Below are 21,235 nucleotides of genomic sequence, written 5' to 3'. Positions count from 1 at the left end.
GGTAGTTTTTACCCCTAAAAAACAAAAAGCGTCAATCGGGCTTATGTCACCTTTGAACTTGAGCCTAAGATGAGCCTTATTCTAAATTTTCATGCAAATCCATGCAGTTTCAAAGAATTCGGAGGTAACAGCTGATTTTGTGTAGTAAACGTCACTGTCAATGGCTACTCTCCTGTTATACAGGGTGTCCCAGAATATATGGGCAATCTCTCGGAGATAAAGGGGACGTTAAAATAACATAACAAGGTCCTATAAAAATTTTCCTTAAAGAGCTTCCATACGGAAATACAGGCCCCTAAATGATTCCCCTGAAAATCGATTTTTTTTGAATAACTTAAAATACTTTGTGTAATTTAACTATTTTTTAATGTGATGGACAACAGATAAGACTCTTTAAAAATTGACCCATGAAAACAATTTGGCCTATTTGGTTTGCCAGGGACGGACTAGCTGTAACACAATAATGCCATTTTTTTACACCCCGTCCCTGTACGATAAAGACACAAAAGCTTGAACCTTAAACTAAAAAAAAGGTACCTACTCTTGGTTGATATCGATAAAATGAACTGTTTTCGAGAAAAAACTATTTTTGTTTAATATGATTTTTATTACTTCCGTAAAGAGAAATAAACCGATGGAATTTGCATTCTTTCTGTGCCTATCAAAAAAAATACCACTTTTATTCACACTTGTTTTTCTCTGTATTTTGGTGCTATGGTTGTTTTTTTTTTTTTGACATTTACCGATTTACATAAGAATTACAGTACCTATCTGAGTCTATCAGTTAACGATAGAAGGTGTCGAAACTTGTGTTATTTTCCTTTTTTTTTATTCCTCGGATTTATTTTATTTGCCGTAATGGAATTTACGTTTGTTGAATATGCCGACATACATTTATTGTATGGGCTTGCATCGTGTAATGCCTTAGAAACCAGAAGAATTCCTGACATGAAAAACTTTGAAATAGTGGATGAGCGTTTAAACTTGCGTTAGTGTACTTTTTGAGTTGGAAATATATAGAATTAAAATGCTGTAAATAATTTTAGGAATGTTTGCCAAAACCACACACAGTTGTGGAAATCAAATCAATCGCGGTGAGGTCGCTGAAGAAGATATCCTAAATGCCGTAGAAGCAGATCCTTCAAAAAGTGTTCGGAAATTGGTTGCCTAGTTTAATTGCACAAAAGCAACGGTTCTTAGAATCCTTAAAGAACAACCATTGCATCCCTATTACATACAGAAAGTCCATACACTTCTTTCTGTAGTCTTTCCGCGGAGAATGGAATTTTCAAACTGGCTTTTAGATAGGTACTGCAACAATGCAAATTTCATCGATTCAATTCTCTTTAAGGAAGAAGCCGAATTTTGTAAAAATGGAATAATAAACTTCCATAATTTACATTTATAGGCATAAGAAAATCCACCAGCTTTTATTGTGACGCATCATCAGCAGTATCAGCACCAGTTTGACCTCATTAACGTATGGGCTGGAATCATCAACATTTCATTAGACCATTTGTATTGCCTTGAAGCTTAACTGGGGAACTTTATTTGGAATTTCTCCAAGACAACTTGCCAAAACTTTTAGACGACCTACCTTTGGCAATATACGACATGGTAATTCATGCATGATGAGGCACCACCCCATTTTAGTCTGGTTCAAGTTCTCTAAAAATATTTTTATTTGTGCCATTATCGATAAGGATGTAAAAAAAAATCGGCATTATTGTGTTACAGCTAGTCCGCCCCTGGTAAACCAAATAAGCCAAATTGTTTCCATGGATAAATTTTTAAGGAGTCTTATCTGTTGTCCTTCATTTAAAAAATAATTTAATTATTAAGTATTTTAAAAGTTATTATAAAAAATCGAGCCCTCTAGGGAAAAATTTTATAGGAACTTGTCTTGTTATTTTAACATCTCCTGTATAAATCCGAGAGATTGCCCACATATTCTGGGACATCCTGTATGGTGTGTATGGTGTTGCAAAATGTTGTTCAGAGAATTCTAGAGTAGATTCTACATCCAAAAATAGAAAAAATTCCTACAAACGTAGGTCCGCAAATGCTTCGTTTTCGAAGCAGAGGGTGTCAAGAAAAATTATAAAATATGTTTTTATTGGTAATTTCAATTGCGTTCTACAATTTTTTACAAATATTTGTTTCTCCACAAGGTGCGTTTTGTTGGATCGATCCCGGATTTATCGGACTCTTTAGAATGACATTTATTAATAAAATGATTCGAATCGAATCTGACATTTTGAATAACTCGAAAGCCGCTAGCTAAATATCAAATGTGCAAGGGAGCCTTTTTGCTCTAAAATAAATGAAGTTCCGAGAAATAAAGTAAAAACCAGTAGAAAAACCAGTGGCATAGATTTTCTGGTCAAAAATCAATATCTACGCCACTGATGGGTCTCAAAAATAATCGATATACCAAATTATAACCTACGTATCATAAATTTATTGACCGAAATTTAAACGATATCCAATGACAAATTTAGAAATTATCAATAAAAAACATAAATATTTTTTTGACACTATTTCGAAAACGAAGCATTTGCGGACCTACGTTTATAGGAATTTTTCGTATTTTTGGATGTTGAATTTGCTCCAAAATTCTCTGAACAACATTTTACAACACCCTGTATTTAATGTGAAACTCTTTATTGTGCATTTATGTTTTTATTTTACTTTTTTTCGTTTTCTCAGGACGCGATTGCCGAATTGAAAAATGTAAAGAAAGTTCCTTCTGAATCTTTCAGTAAAGTCATCATTTTCCAATATTATTTTGAGGAATTCAGTTGAAGAAAAGTAATAGTTAAATAAATATTTCGTTTACGTGTTATAAACAATTTCAGGCAGAATTTACAATTTTTCAAGACTAATATTTCTCATATTCCTATTTTTTACCCAGATTTTTAATCACGACAATTTGAAATATTTGACACAACTGATGGTAATTATATTTATGTTTTTTTTTTGTATAAACGTACTAACTATATACAGGTTGTCCCACTTAAAAAAGATTCTTTCATAGCTCTGATAAAATCAATAATACAAAGAATTGTTTCGAATAAAAGTTGCAGCAAATTAATTTCTTCACACTTCAATATTATTTACTCTTATACAGGGCGTTCTATTTCTTCTGGGCGTTACATAGCTTCATTTTGTCAAATGATATACCCTTTTTTTATTTAAGACCCAGCCATGATAAATGGATATTGGGTCTAATGTTACCGATTTGGCGTTAATTAATTCTGAAAAAAAAAAAACAGGCATTTGCCGCATCCCCCATTAAAGTATGTGATTATTCATTTCATATTCGAAGTTTTTCAAGTTTTTTTTTACCATTCTAGTGCTAAAAGAAAGGTGTCACGCGATAGTACCGTTTCCGTTCCAAAACAGTACAATCAACATTTTCCGCATGAATAGGATTTCCTTCAAATTTTGTTTTGTAAAAAATTAAATCAAAACACCTGATTTTATCTATCAATTGATTACGAAAAACATATCTTGCAAATATACGTGAATCCCCTTTTCGAGATCAACCCCTATATTAGTTTTTTAATTCGCAAAACTCTGTTTTTAGATTCATCAAGAAATCAATCATTACATTGAAAATATAAAACTAACTAACGCCCGGAAGAAATAGGCCACTCTGTATAATTCAAAATTTCAACATGTGATGAAACTGATGTGACGTAACTGTTATTTGAAATATTTCTACTGTATTATTGATATTGTCAAAGTTGTGGACGAAGCCGTCTTATTTGGGACACGCTGTATGTGTAGAGACAGACAAAAATTGCTAGCAAATAATGTTGCAGTCCTCTAACTAGGGATGCTGATTGTTTAAGGCTACTGTTTTATTTAAGAAAAAATTGAAACATGCACGCCTGTTATAAAGATTGTACTTTAAAAAATACCTAGAACTTGCTAAGAAAATATCGAATGAAAAAATTGTAAGAAGCTTGTTACATCAACTTTAGTTGGAAACAGGAAGCAATCGAAAAAAAATCAGTTTGCGCCAGTGGCGTGCACTCGGTGATATTATTTAAAAATATACTTACTGCTTTTTATTTAGTCACTAGTAAAAGGTTTCTGGTATTAACCGAGAAAAAAATATTATAAATTTAAGTTATATAAAGTTTAATTAACGTTAAGTTTAAATTGTTACAGCACAGTAGCGAATTACATTTTTTTAAAATAATATTAGCTCGATATGATTATGTGATTCACTGTCTGTATTATTCTATAGGTACACTTAAGTATAACGATATATACAGGGTGATTCCAAACTTATCCAAAATAAAATACGGGATAGATTCATCCATAGTAGGGTGTCTCTTGTGAAAATATGTTAATCATGTTTCAAGAGCCACCTCAAAAAATCAGCTCAAAAAAAATTTTTTTAGAGGTCGCTCAAGATTTTTAAAAATTTCCAAAATCGTCAAAAATTTAATTTTTTTTTTACATTTTTTCTCGTTATTTTATCATTTTCTAGGTTGAAAGAAATCTCGATTCTGAAAATTTCAAATCGATATTTTAATTTCTAAAGGTCACTCATAATTATTTTAAATTTAAAAGTTGTGTAGGTACCTAAAATGTTTTCGGGCGACTTCTAAAAATAAATATCAACGAACTAATAATTTTTTTATTGAATTTGATGAACAAAAGAATATAAATAAATCACGAGACACTTAAAAAATTTCTCGAGGCAAAATTTACTACCGCAAGTATTTATATATTTATAATTTTTTAAAATTTAAGTGTCTCATGATTTATTTATATTCTTTTGTTCATCAAATTCAATAAAAAAAATTATTAGGTCGTTGATATTCATTTTTTAGAGGTCGCTCGAAAACATAGGTACCTACACTACTTTGAAAGTTAAAATATTGTCAAAAAAAAGTCGTACTTAATTTATCACTAATTTATCATTTATTTCAGCCATTATAGCTTCTTATATATTTGTAGGCCAACCGATAACTAAAAGGTGTACTGAGGTAATTGGAATGCCTCTATGATTTACTTCTGAACTTCAATGCCATCATCAGGATCAACGCATAGGATTCTCATTTTATTTTTTTTATCTGTAGCAAATATCCGCTAATTATTGGCAGCATTATTGTAATACGTTCATGCAATTAGAGACACTCCAGCAGGGCATGGGTCTGGAAAAACTCTTACTAGCGGCATGCACAATGGGTCGCAGGACCCGAGTGCTGGGTACGTAAATCTCAACAGTTTCCATGCCAGTACTATTAACTTCATTTTTTAAATGTCGATGGCTTTAAATCAGGAAACCGCGGTGGACCGTCCTCCTTGTAAAAGCCACCGTACTTCTTTGACTTCATGAAGGTATATTGAATAATTTGTCGAAAATGATATCGTAACACCACATTCCTTGTCGAACAGCTAAAGGCACATCTTCAAGAAGTCCAGGCAGATCAATTCCAAGAAATTCGAGATACTGAAAACCATCCATTTAGTTCGGCAATATAAAGGGTCCAACTAAGCAATTGTCGACAATCTCTGCCCAAAAAAAGGAAATTTTTTGAATATTTTAGAATAGTTGTAAAATATCGTATAATTCTGCATCGCTGCACATATGCCATTTTGTACACTTAAGACAGATGTAAACAATAAACCACGGTAATAAGAGTCCTATAAAGACCACAGTAATACCGAATAGGTATTTATGAAATTAAATCGGTGGTAACTTCTGAAAGGGCGCGAACAAAAATTTAAATTTAATAAACACACCACAATCGTCCAGTTACATAGTGCTTTTAAATGTAACAATTTTTATTCGAAATTTGTAAATATTTTATTATAACTTTTTTGGGTAGTACCAACTCTATTTTATTGGTGCATATATCCCCGAAGTGTTTTGGATAAATTGTGAATCACCTTGTACTGCTACTTTTTTCGAAAAACAAAAACAAACAAAAAAATTATTATTAATCTGAAAGGGAAAAAGTTAAAATTGTCCCACAACTGAGGAACTTATCACTGGTGGCAAGGGATTAAAGTGAATTCTGTATAAATATCTCCGAAAAAGGAATACTTATTGAAAAAAAATCTAACAGCGGCTATAAACCGAATGACGGCGATGTTTGAGCGTCGTAAAAACCTCAGATAAGCTTCTCCTTTTACCCATAAATATCTTAAATCTGCGTTGAAAGGCGTCGAAAGGGAAATTAAGAGAGTTAACACGGTTCTGATTTCCAAGACTGAATATCGACTACCAGAGATACCGCCGAGGTGCGGTGTTATATCATAACTACTTTCTACGGGGTGTTGAAAATAGCGTGACTAATAATCTAAAATTTCAATCTTACTTCCTGTTTCCACTAGATACACATTCCGCTATTCTAACTTACCCAAAGTAGTAGAACGACTATGGTCTAATTCAGCTAATATTCTGTTATCTTGCTCTATTTTAGCCATAATTCGTTCAATTTCTGTACCTTTATTGCCCCACGATTGGCCGCCCATGGCGCTGGACATTGGGACGCCCTGTACGCTAGCACCCATGCGCCCCCTCTGGGAAGACGCTAGCTCTAGCTGCAGCTCCTCACATCTAGGACAAACGACTCTCGTCTAATGTTCGTCTCAATAAAAAGACTTATACAGTGTGTCCTTTACAAAGAAATGATTAGAAACGTAGTTAATTTTATTTTTAAAGTTCAATAATGTGTTTAAACAATTCGCCACGGTAGCGCAGTCGGTCGAAAGTGCGGTGGCAAGCATTTTTCGGCCAGGCTTCCTATTCTGGTCCGGGTTCGATCCCCGGTGTCGGCACTGGCAATGTCGATGGATAATGGGTGTTTGTCCGCGTATTTTCAAGTGTAGCCCCCTTCCACACAGCCTTTGGCTTTGGATTTGGGGGTTGTCTCATTTCTGTAGTGTGTTTTTAGTTACGAAATACAGGAAAACCAATAATTTTTCAATATTTTTTTTTAATAGTATATATATTGTTGAGTTCTATCAATAAAAACAACTACTATATTCTTAATAATTTCTTAATAAGGTACATCCTGTATAAATTGACCTACTTAAAACTACTGTTGTCTATATTTCAACAGAAGCAGATTTTTTTTAAGAAAAATTACTTTTTTCATAAAATCAACTCCATCTATGCACACACTGTATAATTTCACAAATTTTAAAATTAAACTTTACAGCCAAATGGAAAAAATCAGTATAGGTATGACATAGCATTGACAGATTCGAAATTGATGATTCGATCCAAAAATTTACAGTCGAATTAACTGAATTTAGTGACGGTAGGATTTAAACACTAATTTTAAGATGTTTTATCCCATCTGACTGATTAGATCGTAAATTTTAAAATCACATCAACTGAAATCAGATAACATTAATTGATTTGATTTCAAATTTTACTGTCGAATTGTCTGAAATCGGTTTAAGAGTGACTCATGACTAATAAAGTTCCAAATTCTACATTCAAATGGACTAAAATTAGGTTAAGAGTGACATAAACAGCAACCGATTTGTTACGATTGACTTGATCCCCAATTTTACGGCCAAACCGACTGAAATTGGTGTAGAAGTGACTGAAAGACTTGTAGTATATTTCGATTCGAATGATTTATTCCCAGATTTTACAACGAAATTGACTGAGATCTGTTAAAAACTGACATTAACACTAATAAATTTCATCCAACTGACTCGATCCCAAATTTTACAGTAAAACCAACTGAATTCAGTGTAGGAATGCATGCAGCATTAATGGATTTGAAGTGATAGATTGGATTCGGTTGATTAGATGTTAAATTTTAAAATCACAACAACTGAGATCAGATAACACAATTAAGTCGCAAATTCTACAATCAAATCGACTAAAATCAGGTTAACAGTGACATAAACACCAGCGAATTTGAAGCGATTTGAAGAGATAAATTTTATTCGTTTGATTCATTGATTGAATACCAAATTTTGCAGTAAAATCCACTGAAATTGGTTGAGGAGTGACTTAAATTAAGATAGATCTCAAATTCTACCGCCAAATAATTCAATTCAGAGTGACTTAAATACTGATGGATTTGACATATATGACTCAATCCGACTGATTAGACCCCAAAATGTTAAATCAAATCGACTGAATTCGGTTTTGGAGTGACATAAATACTGATGGATCTGATCCTATTAGCTCAGTATCAAATTTTACAGTAAAGTCTATTTGAAATTCACTTTAGAAGTAACATAAGCAAGCATAATGAATTTGAAAAGATAAATTTGATCCGATTGATCCCAAATTTTACAGTAAAAGTTAACTGAAATTGGTTTAAGAGTGACTTATAAATTTCAAACGTCTTATTCGATCCGACTGAATAAATTTACAACTAAATTGACTTAAATCAATTTAAAAGCGATATTAAACACTAAAGGACTTGATCCAATTTACTAGATCCCAAATTTTACAGCCAAATCATTTCAGTTCAGAATAAGAATGACTTAAATACCAATGGATTTGAAATATATGACTCAATCCAACTGATTAGATCCCAAATGTTACAATAAAATGCTGAATTAAATTTAGGAACGACACAAACACCAATGGGTCTAATCCCTGGTAAATCTGACCCAAATCCACCTAATTGAGTTGAAGGGTCATATAAACCATGACAGATTCGAATAGACGATTCGGTGCGCAAATTAGATCCCAAATTTTACAAATTAAATCGCCTAAAATCAATATATTTGATCCGATTGACTCGTTCACAAATTTTACAATCACATTATTTGAATTCAGCGTAAAAATGATACACACACTATGAACTTAAAGTGATTTAATTGAATTGACTCGGTCCCAAATACAGTCAAATCTACGGAATTTATTTTAGGAGCGATATCACACACTGATTGATTGAAGTGGACGACTTGATCCCGTGCAAACGCCGTAGCAAACAAGTTAAACGTGACAGTCTCCCACATTTTCGTTACATTCGGACGATATATGTTCGGGAGTGCAAAGAATAAGGATCCGAAAGATATGAGACCAGACCCCTTTTGCAGAAATGCATTAAAATCGATTTACGGCTTCATTAGATGCCGGCTGAAAAAGGCCGGGCGATAATAATTCATTACAGAGTACCCCCGGATCCAGTTCCGTGACCCAAATATTGATTCGTCGTTACACAAACATAGTTAACTCATTGAATGGGGGCTCACATTGAAATCTTTCCTAGCCGCAGCAGTACAAAGGGGGACGGCGGCGTTTCGTTTCATGTCGGCTAAATAAAGAGCGACAAAAGGAATCGCTGATCGATGGGGGGCGCTGGTGACTGACACTGCAACGTCGGCGATAACTATTGATAGGACTTCTTCTACAAGTATTTATTCGAATCAACCCATAACGGGCAACTTGCTTCTATTTTTTTTAGATGTCTAGACTCTAGAAACTTATAAAAATATGTGGAAGAAATATTAGAATTATCTCTCGTAAAGATTGTTAAAGTTTAGCGCGGGTAGTAAATGTTTAAAACGGGTGTTTGCTGCAGCGCTAATTCGTGACGTCAATTAGTGCGATCGAAAATCGAGAAGATGAATCACAGTTGCGGGACGGCCCAATAAGAATCTAGAGACAATCAATTTCATGGGAATTGTAAACTAGACGGCAGGAGGCCGAGAAGTATATTGTCGCACCAAGTGTCGTCACAATGCGTTACTGATCATGTGATTTTGTCGGACCTGATGACCACACAAATACGGTATATAAAATATGTAAAGGTAAAATATATGAAGGTAAAAAGACTTTATGGGAAATATTAAGAAATCGGATGGAGAGAGTAGTACTAATACGTGTAGGGCAATATCTGGGAACAGATATAGTGGGAAATGGTTCGACAGAGAACGGGAACAGGAATTGTGAAAAATAAGGGAATTAGGACTAGAAACGCTATAGGAAGAAACTAATGAAATGAAGGAGGCAAATGCGGAAAATTAAAATTACGATGAGAGCAAAAAGGAGCAAAATATATGGGCATAGAGGAGTAAAACAGAAAAGGACAGGCTATCAACCAAGAACAACATTTGACAAAAATTAGAGAGACGGACAGACAATTACGAAATCCTAAAACTGTAGGAAGAATATTTTGAGAAATTGTTGAATGAACTCAAAGATCAAAGAGAAGAAATTAATGATGTAAGATATTAGACAAAACACAGAAGATGAGGAACCACCTATATTAGAAGAAACGAGTGTAATGTAAACGANTCGCACCAAGTGACGTCACAATGCGTTACTGATCATGTGATTTTGTCGGACCTGATGACCACACAAATACGGTATATAAAATATATAAAGGTAAAATATATGAAGGTAAAAAGACCTTATGGGAAATATTAAGAGATCGGATGGAGAGAGTAGTAGGAATACGTGTAGGGCAATATCTGAGAACACATATAGTGGGAAATGGTTCGACAGAGAACGGGAACAGGAATTGTGAAAAATAAGGGAATTAGGACTAGAAACGCTATAGGAAGAAACTAATGAAATGAAGGAGGCAAATGCGGAAAATTAAAATTACGATGAGAGCAAAAAGGAGCAAAATATATGGGCATAGAGGAGTAAAACAGAAAAGGACAGGCTATCAACCAAGAACAACATTTGACAAAAATTAGAGAGACGGACAGACAATTACGAAATCCTAAAACTGTAGGAAGAATATTTTGAGAAATTGTTGAATGAACTCAAAGATCAAAGAGAAGAAATTAATGATGTAAGATATTAGACAAAACACAGAAGATGAGGAACCACCTATATTAGAAGAAACGAGTGTAATGTAAACGATAAAAACATCTAAAAACAGAGAGGTAAGTCTGGGTGAGAATGGAATTACCGTAGAAGTATGATGGTGAACAAAACTAATCTAATATACAAGATGTATCATAATTAATAGTGCAAATAGAAACAGCTGTAACAAAAAAAATTTTTTGACGTTTTCGCTTCTAGTATCGTGTTTCAATTTCAATCTTGGACACACTGTGTATAGGTAGTTAAAAAATTGTGTTCGTTTTCGACTTACCTCACGGTTTCTAAGGCTACTTTCTTCTCCAATTCCCTAACCCGAGACTGTCTGGCCTCCAGAGTCTCCGGACCGCATCCCCTGAGCGCTTGGAGCGCCTCCGCGTGTTGCCGCTCCAACTCGGCCCTTCTGGCCTCCGCCGCCCTAAGCTGCATTTCCAGGTCCATGCCCTGAAAAATATATCTCAATGTAAAATTTGTAAGTGCTAGAAATTAAAAGAAAAACAAATTAAATAAAAATTGAACAATAAATGAATCTTTTCTACATATCCCGAAATTGTCTACAATATTTTACAGGGTGTCCTAGAAATAAGTGCCAAAGTTTTACCACGCATTTAACTCGCCAAAGGCAACAACTTTTGTCTAATGAAAGTGTGGGTACACATGTCCGCAAGTGACCCATTTTAAGTATTACGTCAAGATCGCCAGCCTGACGCCAGACGGCCTAACCGTTGCAAGCGACAAGAAACAATGTGCAATGCGGGATATGGTTCCCGGAAGAGGACCACGGCAGATTGGCGCCAAGGACCAGATACTTATACCTGCGAACGACTCCACAAAGAGGACACTCCAGCGGACGTTTGCCCCGACAACATATCTTTTCTCTACACTTACAATTAGTTTTCAATAAAAATACTTTTATTTTTACCGTTGAGAGAAAGTTTTATTTTGCTGCACACCGAAAGCAACCCTCAAAAGTTTTCCAAAACATATTTTTGATCGACATTTTGTTTTTTGTTAAGCTTTTTCGACTAGCAGTAGCGGGTAACAAAAATTAATTTTAATTTAAATATTCAGCAATTCCCTACTATTTTTTATTTAATTCAATGCCCCCCTCTACGCCAGATTAATTTATTTATTGAAAATAAAATACGGGACATATTTACTGTTCGTCTTCAATACGATTAGATTACGATATTTTCAATATTTTGCAAAAATTTTAAATCTTATTTATTACTAGTTATATGAAGTCATTTATTTTCCATACTTTACATGTCATTGTTAAGTACACACAGGGTGATTGACAAATGGTGACCAAAAATGACACCTCGTATTTTTTGGTAAATTTTAAGGAGTCATTCGTATAAAGTTTTTATCTAGGACGCTTTGTTAAAAAGATACAGGGTGTTAAACTTAAAAAAATGTTTTTAATTTCTTTAACTAATTTAAAAACTAGTAAGTGAAATAATTTGAAATTGGGCAAAATCTGAGGCCTTTTCCTAAAATTTGGGCATATTTTTCTAAATAAATTAGTACGTCACTGCTTTACGGTAACAGTCTTTATCTTTAAATTTTCTACAAATTACTACTCTCTTATGTTTATCGATAAAAGCCTGATTTTCGAGTAAAACTTAAAAAACTAACTGAAAACACTTTTAGTTAAATGACATGACAAACACTAATAATTCGGTTATTTTTTCGAATAAAGAAATTATGTAATATAGCGCCATCATTTTAATGATTTTATTTGAGTACATGAGTAAAAATTCCTCCATTTCCACGAACATAGGAACGACATCTTTTTAGTAACAAAAATGTAATTTGGTCGAAATTTATTAATGCTTGAATCTGATGAAAAGCATTATTTATTTATTCTTCTAACTGCTCAGAATGTTAAAGTTGCTAACGCAACCTACTAAGTAATTTTAATTCGCATTTGATTCAAATTTTGTGTTTTCAGTTTGTCTTTTAAGTTTTCCTCGAAAATCAGGCATTTCTCGAAAAACATACGAGAGTAGTAATTTGTAGAAAATTGAAAGAATTGAATCCGAAAATATTATTATTGTTACCGTAAAGCAGTGGCGTAATATTCTATTTAAAAAAAATATACCACCGATACCCTGTATCTCCGCCACTGGAGCATCTAAATTTTAGAAAAAGGCCTCAGATTTTGGTCAATGTTTACATAAATACACGTGCCTTGTTTCAAATTATTTCACTTAATAGTTTTTAAATTATTTAAAAAAATTAAAAATATTTTTTTTATTTAACATCTTGTATCTTTTTAAGAAAGCGTCCTAGAAAACAACTTTATACGAAAGGCCCCCCTTAAAATTTACCAAAGGATACGCGGTTTCATTTTTGGTCACCGTTTGCGAATCATCCTGTATAGTTAGAAAATATGAATTAATTTCAATGATGAGCGTATGTATTTGTTTAACGTAGTCTTTTATATACTGGGTGTATTTAAATGAAGGGGCACAAATTATACCAGAGATTGTTTAGGTGATTTAACCTAACATACTTATATCCCAAGCCGCATAATAAAAAAGATACAGTGTGTCAAAGTGAAAAATAAAAAATGATTTTTCCTTAATAACTTCTAAAGTTTTAGTCAGATATGTTTTTTTAGGGTGGGAAATATTATGTAATAATAATTTTTGGCTGTCGTGTGCGGGGCGTCCTCTGCAGGCAATGTTATTCATTAAATATGTATTAACTTTTTTGTCAGCCCTCGTATACAGCTTTTAGTAACAAAATATGAAAAATTAAAAAGTGTATAAATTTATTGTTACTATTTTTATAGGATATTGTGTTTTTCCCTAGATGATGGCGTAAAGCCGAAACTGTTAGGAAAGAAAATAAATTACAATAATGAATTTTAAAAGGGATATGCCTTTTCGTACTAAATATTGTATTGTTCGTTCGAAACACTCTACAAGCTTAAAAAAGAATATATTTTGCGGATTTGACGAGAATCATAGAAAGACAAACCGTAAGCGTATGAATCCTATAGTCTGTTTAGAAATGAAAGAGGGTAATAAAAGCTTATTATATATGCAAATCGTAAATAAATGTAGTACTGGTGCTTATATTCAATATTTTTATATTATGCATTTTCGGTATAGATGAGGTGTACTTTTAAAAAAACTTTGTGCGATCGGACTGTACTAAATTGTAGCAGGTAGCTAAAATTTAATCCCCGACAATCCGTCTTTGTCTATGCCGCTTCAATTTCTCGGTCCATTTCTCTTATAAGTAAACAATATAAAAACAGCATTTCAAAACATGAGGCTACTTTAAGCATCATAACCGGGTTAAGAGGGTTTTTAGTAATTCAAATAAAATTATTCAATATTATTATCAAAATATTTATTTAAATTTAATGAATAGACTTTTATTCCACACAAAAATATATGTATTTTGAAAATTCAAATTATGGTGAGTAAATGTAGTGTTGTATAAATGTACAATAAAGAAAATAAAAAAGTAGGTATATTAAAATTCATCCTCTGAATATTCTGATGAATTATCTTCGTCTCCTAGATTGATAACGATAGGTTCCACAGTAACGTCAATTAAATTATCGAGTTCCCACATTTTCTCCTCTTCTTTTTGTACATGATGTATACATCTTTGCCAGTTATCTGCAGTTACTCGTTCCAAGGAATTTTTTAACAAAATTTTCACGTCACTTAATTTAAACGTCGTATTATTTCGCGCTACATCTCCTTTTACCTGCGCCCAGACTAATTCGATTGGGTTAAGTTCACAGTGATAAGGTGGTAACCGTAGTACCGTTATTTGGCGATTTGTTGCCATTTCATCGATAACATATTTTTTCTGATCTTTATTAAGATTGACAAGTGTCAAAAGTTCCTTTTTCACCATATTTGTTTCAAAAGAAATGTTTTTTCCGGATAACCATTGAATTATATCGGCTTTCCTCCAAGCAGTCGTAGGCGTCCGCTCGGTCTGCCGTGAATGGTAACTGGCATTATCCATGACAATTACAGACCCCGGAGGAATAAGATCCAACATCTGTGTAAAATACTCTTCGAAAACATCTGCGTTCATGTCTTCGTGATAGTCACCTGTATTTTTAGATTCAAATAAAAGTAAACCGCCATCTACAAAACCACTGGCACTACCTATATGTGTCACTATTAATCTTCGCCCTTTACCTGAAGGTGCCTTGAACCCTGTTGAAAGTCCATCCAAAAATGCTTGTCGAAAACTTTTTACATTTTTATCTTGCCATACTTTTGTTACAGTATATCCCTCGTTGACCCAAGTTTCGTCTAGATAATAAATATTCCTCCCTTCGTCACGGAATTTTCTAATTGATCTTAAGTAGGATCTTCGCCAACAAATAATTTCATCTTTATCGATAAGAACTGACTTCCTGTTCTGCTTTTCCCAGCAAAAATTCAACTCTCGTAAGACGGCCCATAATTTGCTTCTACTGATTTTTGGCAAATCGTTGTCCTCTGAAAGTTCACTTAAAATTTTGTTTAGCGTTGGTATTTCTTTTTTAAAATAAAATGAGTGTACTTTTCTGCGAATGACATTTTTGAAGAAATCATCTATAACGACTTTTGACCTCCCTGTAGATGATTTTGGGGGATTTACAGTATCTTGTTCATTTTTTGTTTCCTTTAAAAGTCTGTAGATAGTCGATTTTCCAATCCCTGTCATTTTGGAACACTTTTCCACGATGTCGTCAACACTGTTGGTAGGATTTTGGTGTTTCAATGCATTAAATACATTTAATATAATAATCTTCTCATTCTGAGACAGCGCACATCTTTTCACGCGTTTAGCAGGTACGTAATCTGATAAGCTCGACATTTTACCCAAACAATATTATATCCACTGGCACAATAGTCACTAAACACAAGTCGAATTTTACTCTACTGCACTAGCACGTCTTCGTATATTCAGCTCTAAGACTGGATTGATCTGTCACAATACACTGGCTCCTGCCCTATGATGTATCCAGTAAAATATACTAATGTACACCCATTACCTGTTAGCATTAGTGTTACCCGATAATTACCTGAAACGAAATATTACCACGCCCATGGCCGGTTCTTATCTCGGAGTTTTATTACTCTCTTTCATTTCCAAACAGACTATAGACAAAAATCATAATAATCCCGGCAACAGTAAATCGATAGCGTCGCGCTAGGCTGTCAGCATTTATCTCGAGTCGGAAATCGCATGTAAAGTAGGATATATTAGCTATCCGACTGTATATATTTCAGCCGGAGTGTTTGAGGAGGCTTATCTGCAGCCGGCATATCAATGAACCTCCCATCTCCCATACGTATTTCCCCGCAAAAAAAATCGACCCCGTACGGCTTGCGCGCCTTCATCCCCCTGGTCTTGCCGAGATACCATATCTCGGATACACGTTGTGGCGTCTGGATTCGCAGCTACTCGCTACTCCGTTGCTGCCGCCGTTAGTAATAATATTTCGGCGGGTTTTTGTCCTTTGGCGCGGCTCTGCGTAAACTGGACGAATTTGGGGACGAACGTAAACTGGACATATTTGGGGACGAACGTAAACTGGACACATTTTGGGGACGAACGTAAACTGGACATATTAAATTTAACAATGAACGTACGAAGTCTAAGCATGTGATTTAAAACTAAGATGATGATGATTAAAATGTGTGTAATGATTTTTCCTAAAATGATTTATATGAGCTCTACGATCCTTCAAAGGTTGTAAAACATAGTTCTCAATCAATTACATAAAAAAACTTGACATAATTTGTCACCAAGCAAATTTCTGATACAATGGAAATAAATATGGTTATCATGGATAAAACAAAACACCTCATCAGTGGTATAAATACATAAATAAATTAAATGTAATTATAACTAATAGTAAAATTAAATTATGAATCACCTTGCAGCTCCAAAACGATGACGCGATAAAAGATATTACCTTGTATTGTATTATTGAAATTACAAACAAGTTTTTAATATAAACATTTTAGCTTTTTTTATGAATTTTGATAATACACTATTAGAAAAAACAATTGAATAATGGAAATCACTAAATTAAAGAAAACATTTTTTTTAATGGAACACTATACAGGGTGTCCGCTTTTTTTGTAGCAGGACTTTCACAACTTGTACTCAAAGTCCTTTAAAAAAAAAGTTCATGTAAACATATATGTATAGATGCGTCGTTTTCGATTTACAGAGTGTTCAAGTTTAAAATGAGAATTGATCTTTTATTCGTAAAACGAAAACCCCTTTTTAGACGTTGTTGAAACTTGGCAACTGTTGTTGTTTGTAATAATAATACTCATTTTCTCACATAATTTAATATGTCTTATTTTCTTCAGTGGCGTCACAAGATACCTGCTTGATAAAAATAGAAATAATATGGTACGCCTCTGTTTTTTGGTAAGTTTGAAATTTTTCTCAGATTTAGCTATCAAAAATACAACTTATTTTGCTATTTAATTTTTTTCCTATCTTGCTTTGTTTAGTCATAAATAAAACATTTTCATGAATAGGTTCGAGATTTGCTTAATTTATTTATTTACTTGTTACAAAGTGCGCCGTGAATATGTCTGTTTTTGAGTTGCCAAGGATTTTTTGTTGGGACCTTACATCCTGCCCAATAGATTAAGCGGTCAATTATTTCTTGAATTTTTAACTACCCAGCATGATAACATGCTAGACGATATTCCTTTTCAACAAAGAATAGACTCGTTTTTTCAATTAGATGGATGCCCTTCCCAGTACCCAGTACTCTTTGGTGGTACGAAACTGGCTGAATACAGAGTACCTATTCACAGAGATGGGTGGATCGTTGAAGTTCCAGTTGGTTGAATAAGAGGGAAATTTATGTCTGACACATCGCAGTGGCTAGGACGACGCACGCGGAACAAACAAATGACTTTGGCAGATGTTTATTTATCATCATTAATTTATTTCCTATAACAAACTATTTTAACAAAGAAATAATGTTTAGTGAGAACGAAAAATTTGAAATTATCCGTTTATTTTACAAGGATAATAATCAGAGAGCGGACAATTTGTGTCTTTAACCTTGAACATAGATATGCCATTCATAAACCCAGATACATTATCCATGACGCAGTGGCGTGTCGGATATGCATCGGAAATTTACGTGATAATTCATGAAAATTCCACGGTACATACATTTTTAGGCGTTATAAAATATTTAGAAAATCAGAAATTGTATACTACATATTTATTAAATGAAGTTCGGTTAAAAATAGTGTCATTCTTTTAATTGGAAATTAGGAGTCAATGTAACGAATACCCTCAGGCGACGCACATGATAGAATAGTCCAACTCACGCTCCATTCATAACAGGGCTGCAGTTTGAATTCTGACCAATAGGAATTCGATAAACGCAACCAATGTCAACGGATAGACTAGAGATGGACGCGAGTGTCATTTAATTTCTTTAGAACCAAATTAACTTAATTATTTTCTCGTTATTTAACCTGTTCACATGATTTATGGATTTTAAATAAAGGGTACAAATCTTCGCAAGGATAATACGATATATTTGCTATACATAATAATTATATTTTGCATAGTTTATACACAATACATTTTTGAACGCGTACATATCTCTACCAAAATTTGACCTATTATTCGGGTTAAAGACACACATTGTCCGCTCTCTAATAATAATAATGTGAATGAAGCGCGCGCCGAGTATGCTCGTTTGCATCCCGGGTTTCCAATTCCATCTCGAGATGCATTTTACGACATTGAGCGATGCTTAAGAGAACCAAAATCTCTTGGAAGACATAAACTAAGAATTATTCCAAATGAAGAATTAGAACTAACTATATTACTATATTTTCAAGGTATGTAAGCAAATATTAATTCGAGGTTTACCATGGTAAATTCAAATATTAAATTATTGTAGAAAGGTCACAAGAATCCACAGTAAATGCTTCAAGACAGTTAGAAATAATCCAAAGTAAAATTATTAGAACGTTACATAAATATAAATAGCGCCCCTATAACTATGCCGCCAGTCCAAAAACTCACCCAAAATCATAAAATTCAGCGATTAGAGTGCGCTTGAAAATGGCAACCTAAACTATTTTGAAAAGATTTTACGGACTGATGAGGCGACTTTTACAACAGCTGGCATTTATAATAGAAAAAATACTCATACCTGGGCAAATGAAAATCCTCACTGTAATAGGGAAATTCCAAGTCAACGACGCAAATCGTTTGATGTTTGGTGAGGTTTGGTATATTGAGAAATAAAATCATTGACCCACTATTTTATGAAGGTGCTCTGACTGGGGAAAGATACCTGCATTTTCTTGAAAATCAAATAGAAAACAAATAGGAAGACCTGCCGCTGATCGACTATACCTATTTAATTTGGCACCAAGAGCGCCTTCTCATAAAACCAGAGCAGTACGAAATTATTTAAATAATAGGTTTGATTTGTGGATTGATAATGGAGGAAATATTTAATGGCCTTCAAATAGCCCAGACCTTACACTCTTGGACAGTTTTCTGTGGAGTTACTTAAAAAACGAGGTTTATAAGGAAACTAGGACTAAGACATAAAGTTGATCAATGTATACAAAATTTAAGTGAATTTAATTCCCATTTCATAATAAATGCAGTTCTGAAAATGAATGAGGATTATACGAAGTGCATCAATAGTAATGGCGATCACATTCAGCATCTGAGACTGAGTGTTTTAGTTGGTTTTTATTAATTAGGTATTAAAATTCTGTTCAAGTTAAGACTTGTTAAAGTTAGGAATGATTTTTATTATTATCGTGAAATAAACGGACAACTAAAATTTTTCGTTCTCACTAATTATTATTTCATTGTTAAAATAGATTGTTAAAATCACTCCGATCGAACCACCCCTGCGCCCAGCGCCAGCGACAAAAAATTTGTTACACTTTGAAAGTTTATACATTCTTATCAATCAATTCCTTAAACATTTGCATTGTTAAAATATTATTTCGAATTGAGATTACTAAGTTAAATTTAAAAAAAAATAGAGGATCTTTTAAATAATGAGGTAATATATTTTTAAAAATCTTTCAATTAGATGTTGGGTACCTCGAAAATGGTTAGAATTAGGTACAAGGAAACTTTAACGTTTTTGACTTATTTTTAATTTATCGTGTCGATAATGCAATAATATATAGGGTGATCCATTTAAAATAACGAAGTTGACAGCTACTTCCGGTATAACAGGAAGTGATACGTTGATGGCATTATTTTCATTAAAGAGGGTATATCTGATAACCCCTGTAAACAAAATTTCAGTCATATTGTCTTTGGTTTCACTGAAACGTTTAATAGGTCACTTACCATGAAGAATCCTGTATCTTAAACTAGTGATTTTAGACCCTTCATCAATTTTTTTTTGGCTTAAATCCTCTTGAGGTTATGGCCTAAAAGACACTCCGTATATTGTCAGTTTGCCGTTACTATTTGACTTTTCGTTAATTCCATCAGCAAGTAATTGAAAACTAAATTAAAGGCGCTAGAAGTACACTAATATTATTTCTGACGAAACGCAGAAGTTTAAATGGAAAATCTCTGTTTCGATACCAAACCGCAGCAACTGTAACTTCAAATGAAGGTTAATTTTTAACTTCCAAACTAGCGCAATATCAAACTAAGAAGTTTTAGTAGGAAACATGTGCAGTACAATACAATAACTTGCTTCTAGAACAAAAAGTAAAAAGGAAAGACGTGATGCAAGTTCCGCAGCGGTCTCGTCCTATTTCGACCAAAAAATATCGAAGAAAAAAAAAGGTTAGGTACATTTAAAGTATGATTGCCTCAATACAATTGAATTTATAATTTAAGTAAGTACATACTAATGTTTATTTAGAACAAAATGAAAATTGAAATCTTGTTTCTTGTTTATAATTCGCGGCGTATGTTTAGATTTTTTTTTCAGTTTATGCTGAGTTGAAAATTGCCGTAATTTCGCGTTACTCGTTTCATATAACTAAAGGTTGCTTCAGCGGAAACTTCGTTTGAAATGTTTTCCACCCACTGAGCTGCATCTATCTGTATTTACTTTGCCTGTCCTGTGGACTGTATAACTACTTTTTATGGACAACTGGAGGTAATGCAGGGTTTAAAGAGACACGTATGTAAGCTGTATATTTAAATATTTTCAAGACAGAATCGCTATACAGGGTGTCCCGGAAATGGTGGGCAATCTCTCGGATATGGATAGATAATGAGAAAATAATGTCACAAGTTCATATACAATTTTTTCCTCCGGGCTCACCCTGTAGAGTTATTAGCTCTTGAAGTTGAGAATTAAAAATGGTTTTTTTGCTGTAACTTTTGTATTTTTCAATAAATTTTGAAATTTTTTTGACTGGATCTATAATTTTTTAATCTGCTTTGGATGATAATATGAAATCCTCGATAATAATTATGGGGGCC

At 33.5% G+C, this 21,235-nt stretch overlaps 2 protein-coding genes across 2 annotated transcripts in view; one reads left to right on the top strand and one right to left on the bottom strand.

Moving 5' to 3' along the window:
* LOC108904895 overlaps positions 1-11,224 on the bottom strand; it is a 79,806-nt gene extending 68,582 nt beyond the window's left edge. The window contains exons 1-2 of the mRNA XM_023454403.1: positions 11,058-11,224; positions 6,387-6,586 (exon numbers count right to left, since the gene is read on the bottom strand). Coding sequence (XP_023310171.1) covers positions 6,387-6,586; positions 11,058-11,224 — 367 coding nt within the window. The remainder of the gene's footprint in view (positions 1-6,386; positions 6,587-11,057) is intronic.
* LOC108904894 (retinaldehyde-binding protein 1-like) overlaps positions 1-21,235 on the top strand; it is a 121,733-nt gene that overhangs the window by 49,259 nt on the left and 51,239 nt on the right. The window lies entirely within an intron of this gene.

Source organism: Anoplophora glabripennis, unplaced genomic scaffold (genome assembly GCF_000390285.2).
Source record: "Anoplophora glabripennis isolate ALB-LARVAE unplaced genomic scaffold, Agla_2.0 scaffold197, whole genome shotgun sequence".
Taxonomy (NCBI): Eukaryota; Metazoa; Arthropoda; class Insecta; order Coleoptera; family Cerambycidae; genus Anoplophora; species Anoplophora glabripennis.
Note: the sequence above shows the minus strand (reverse complement) of the source record. Positions and strands in the feature narration are given on the sequence as shown.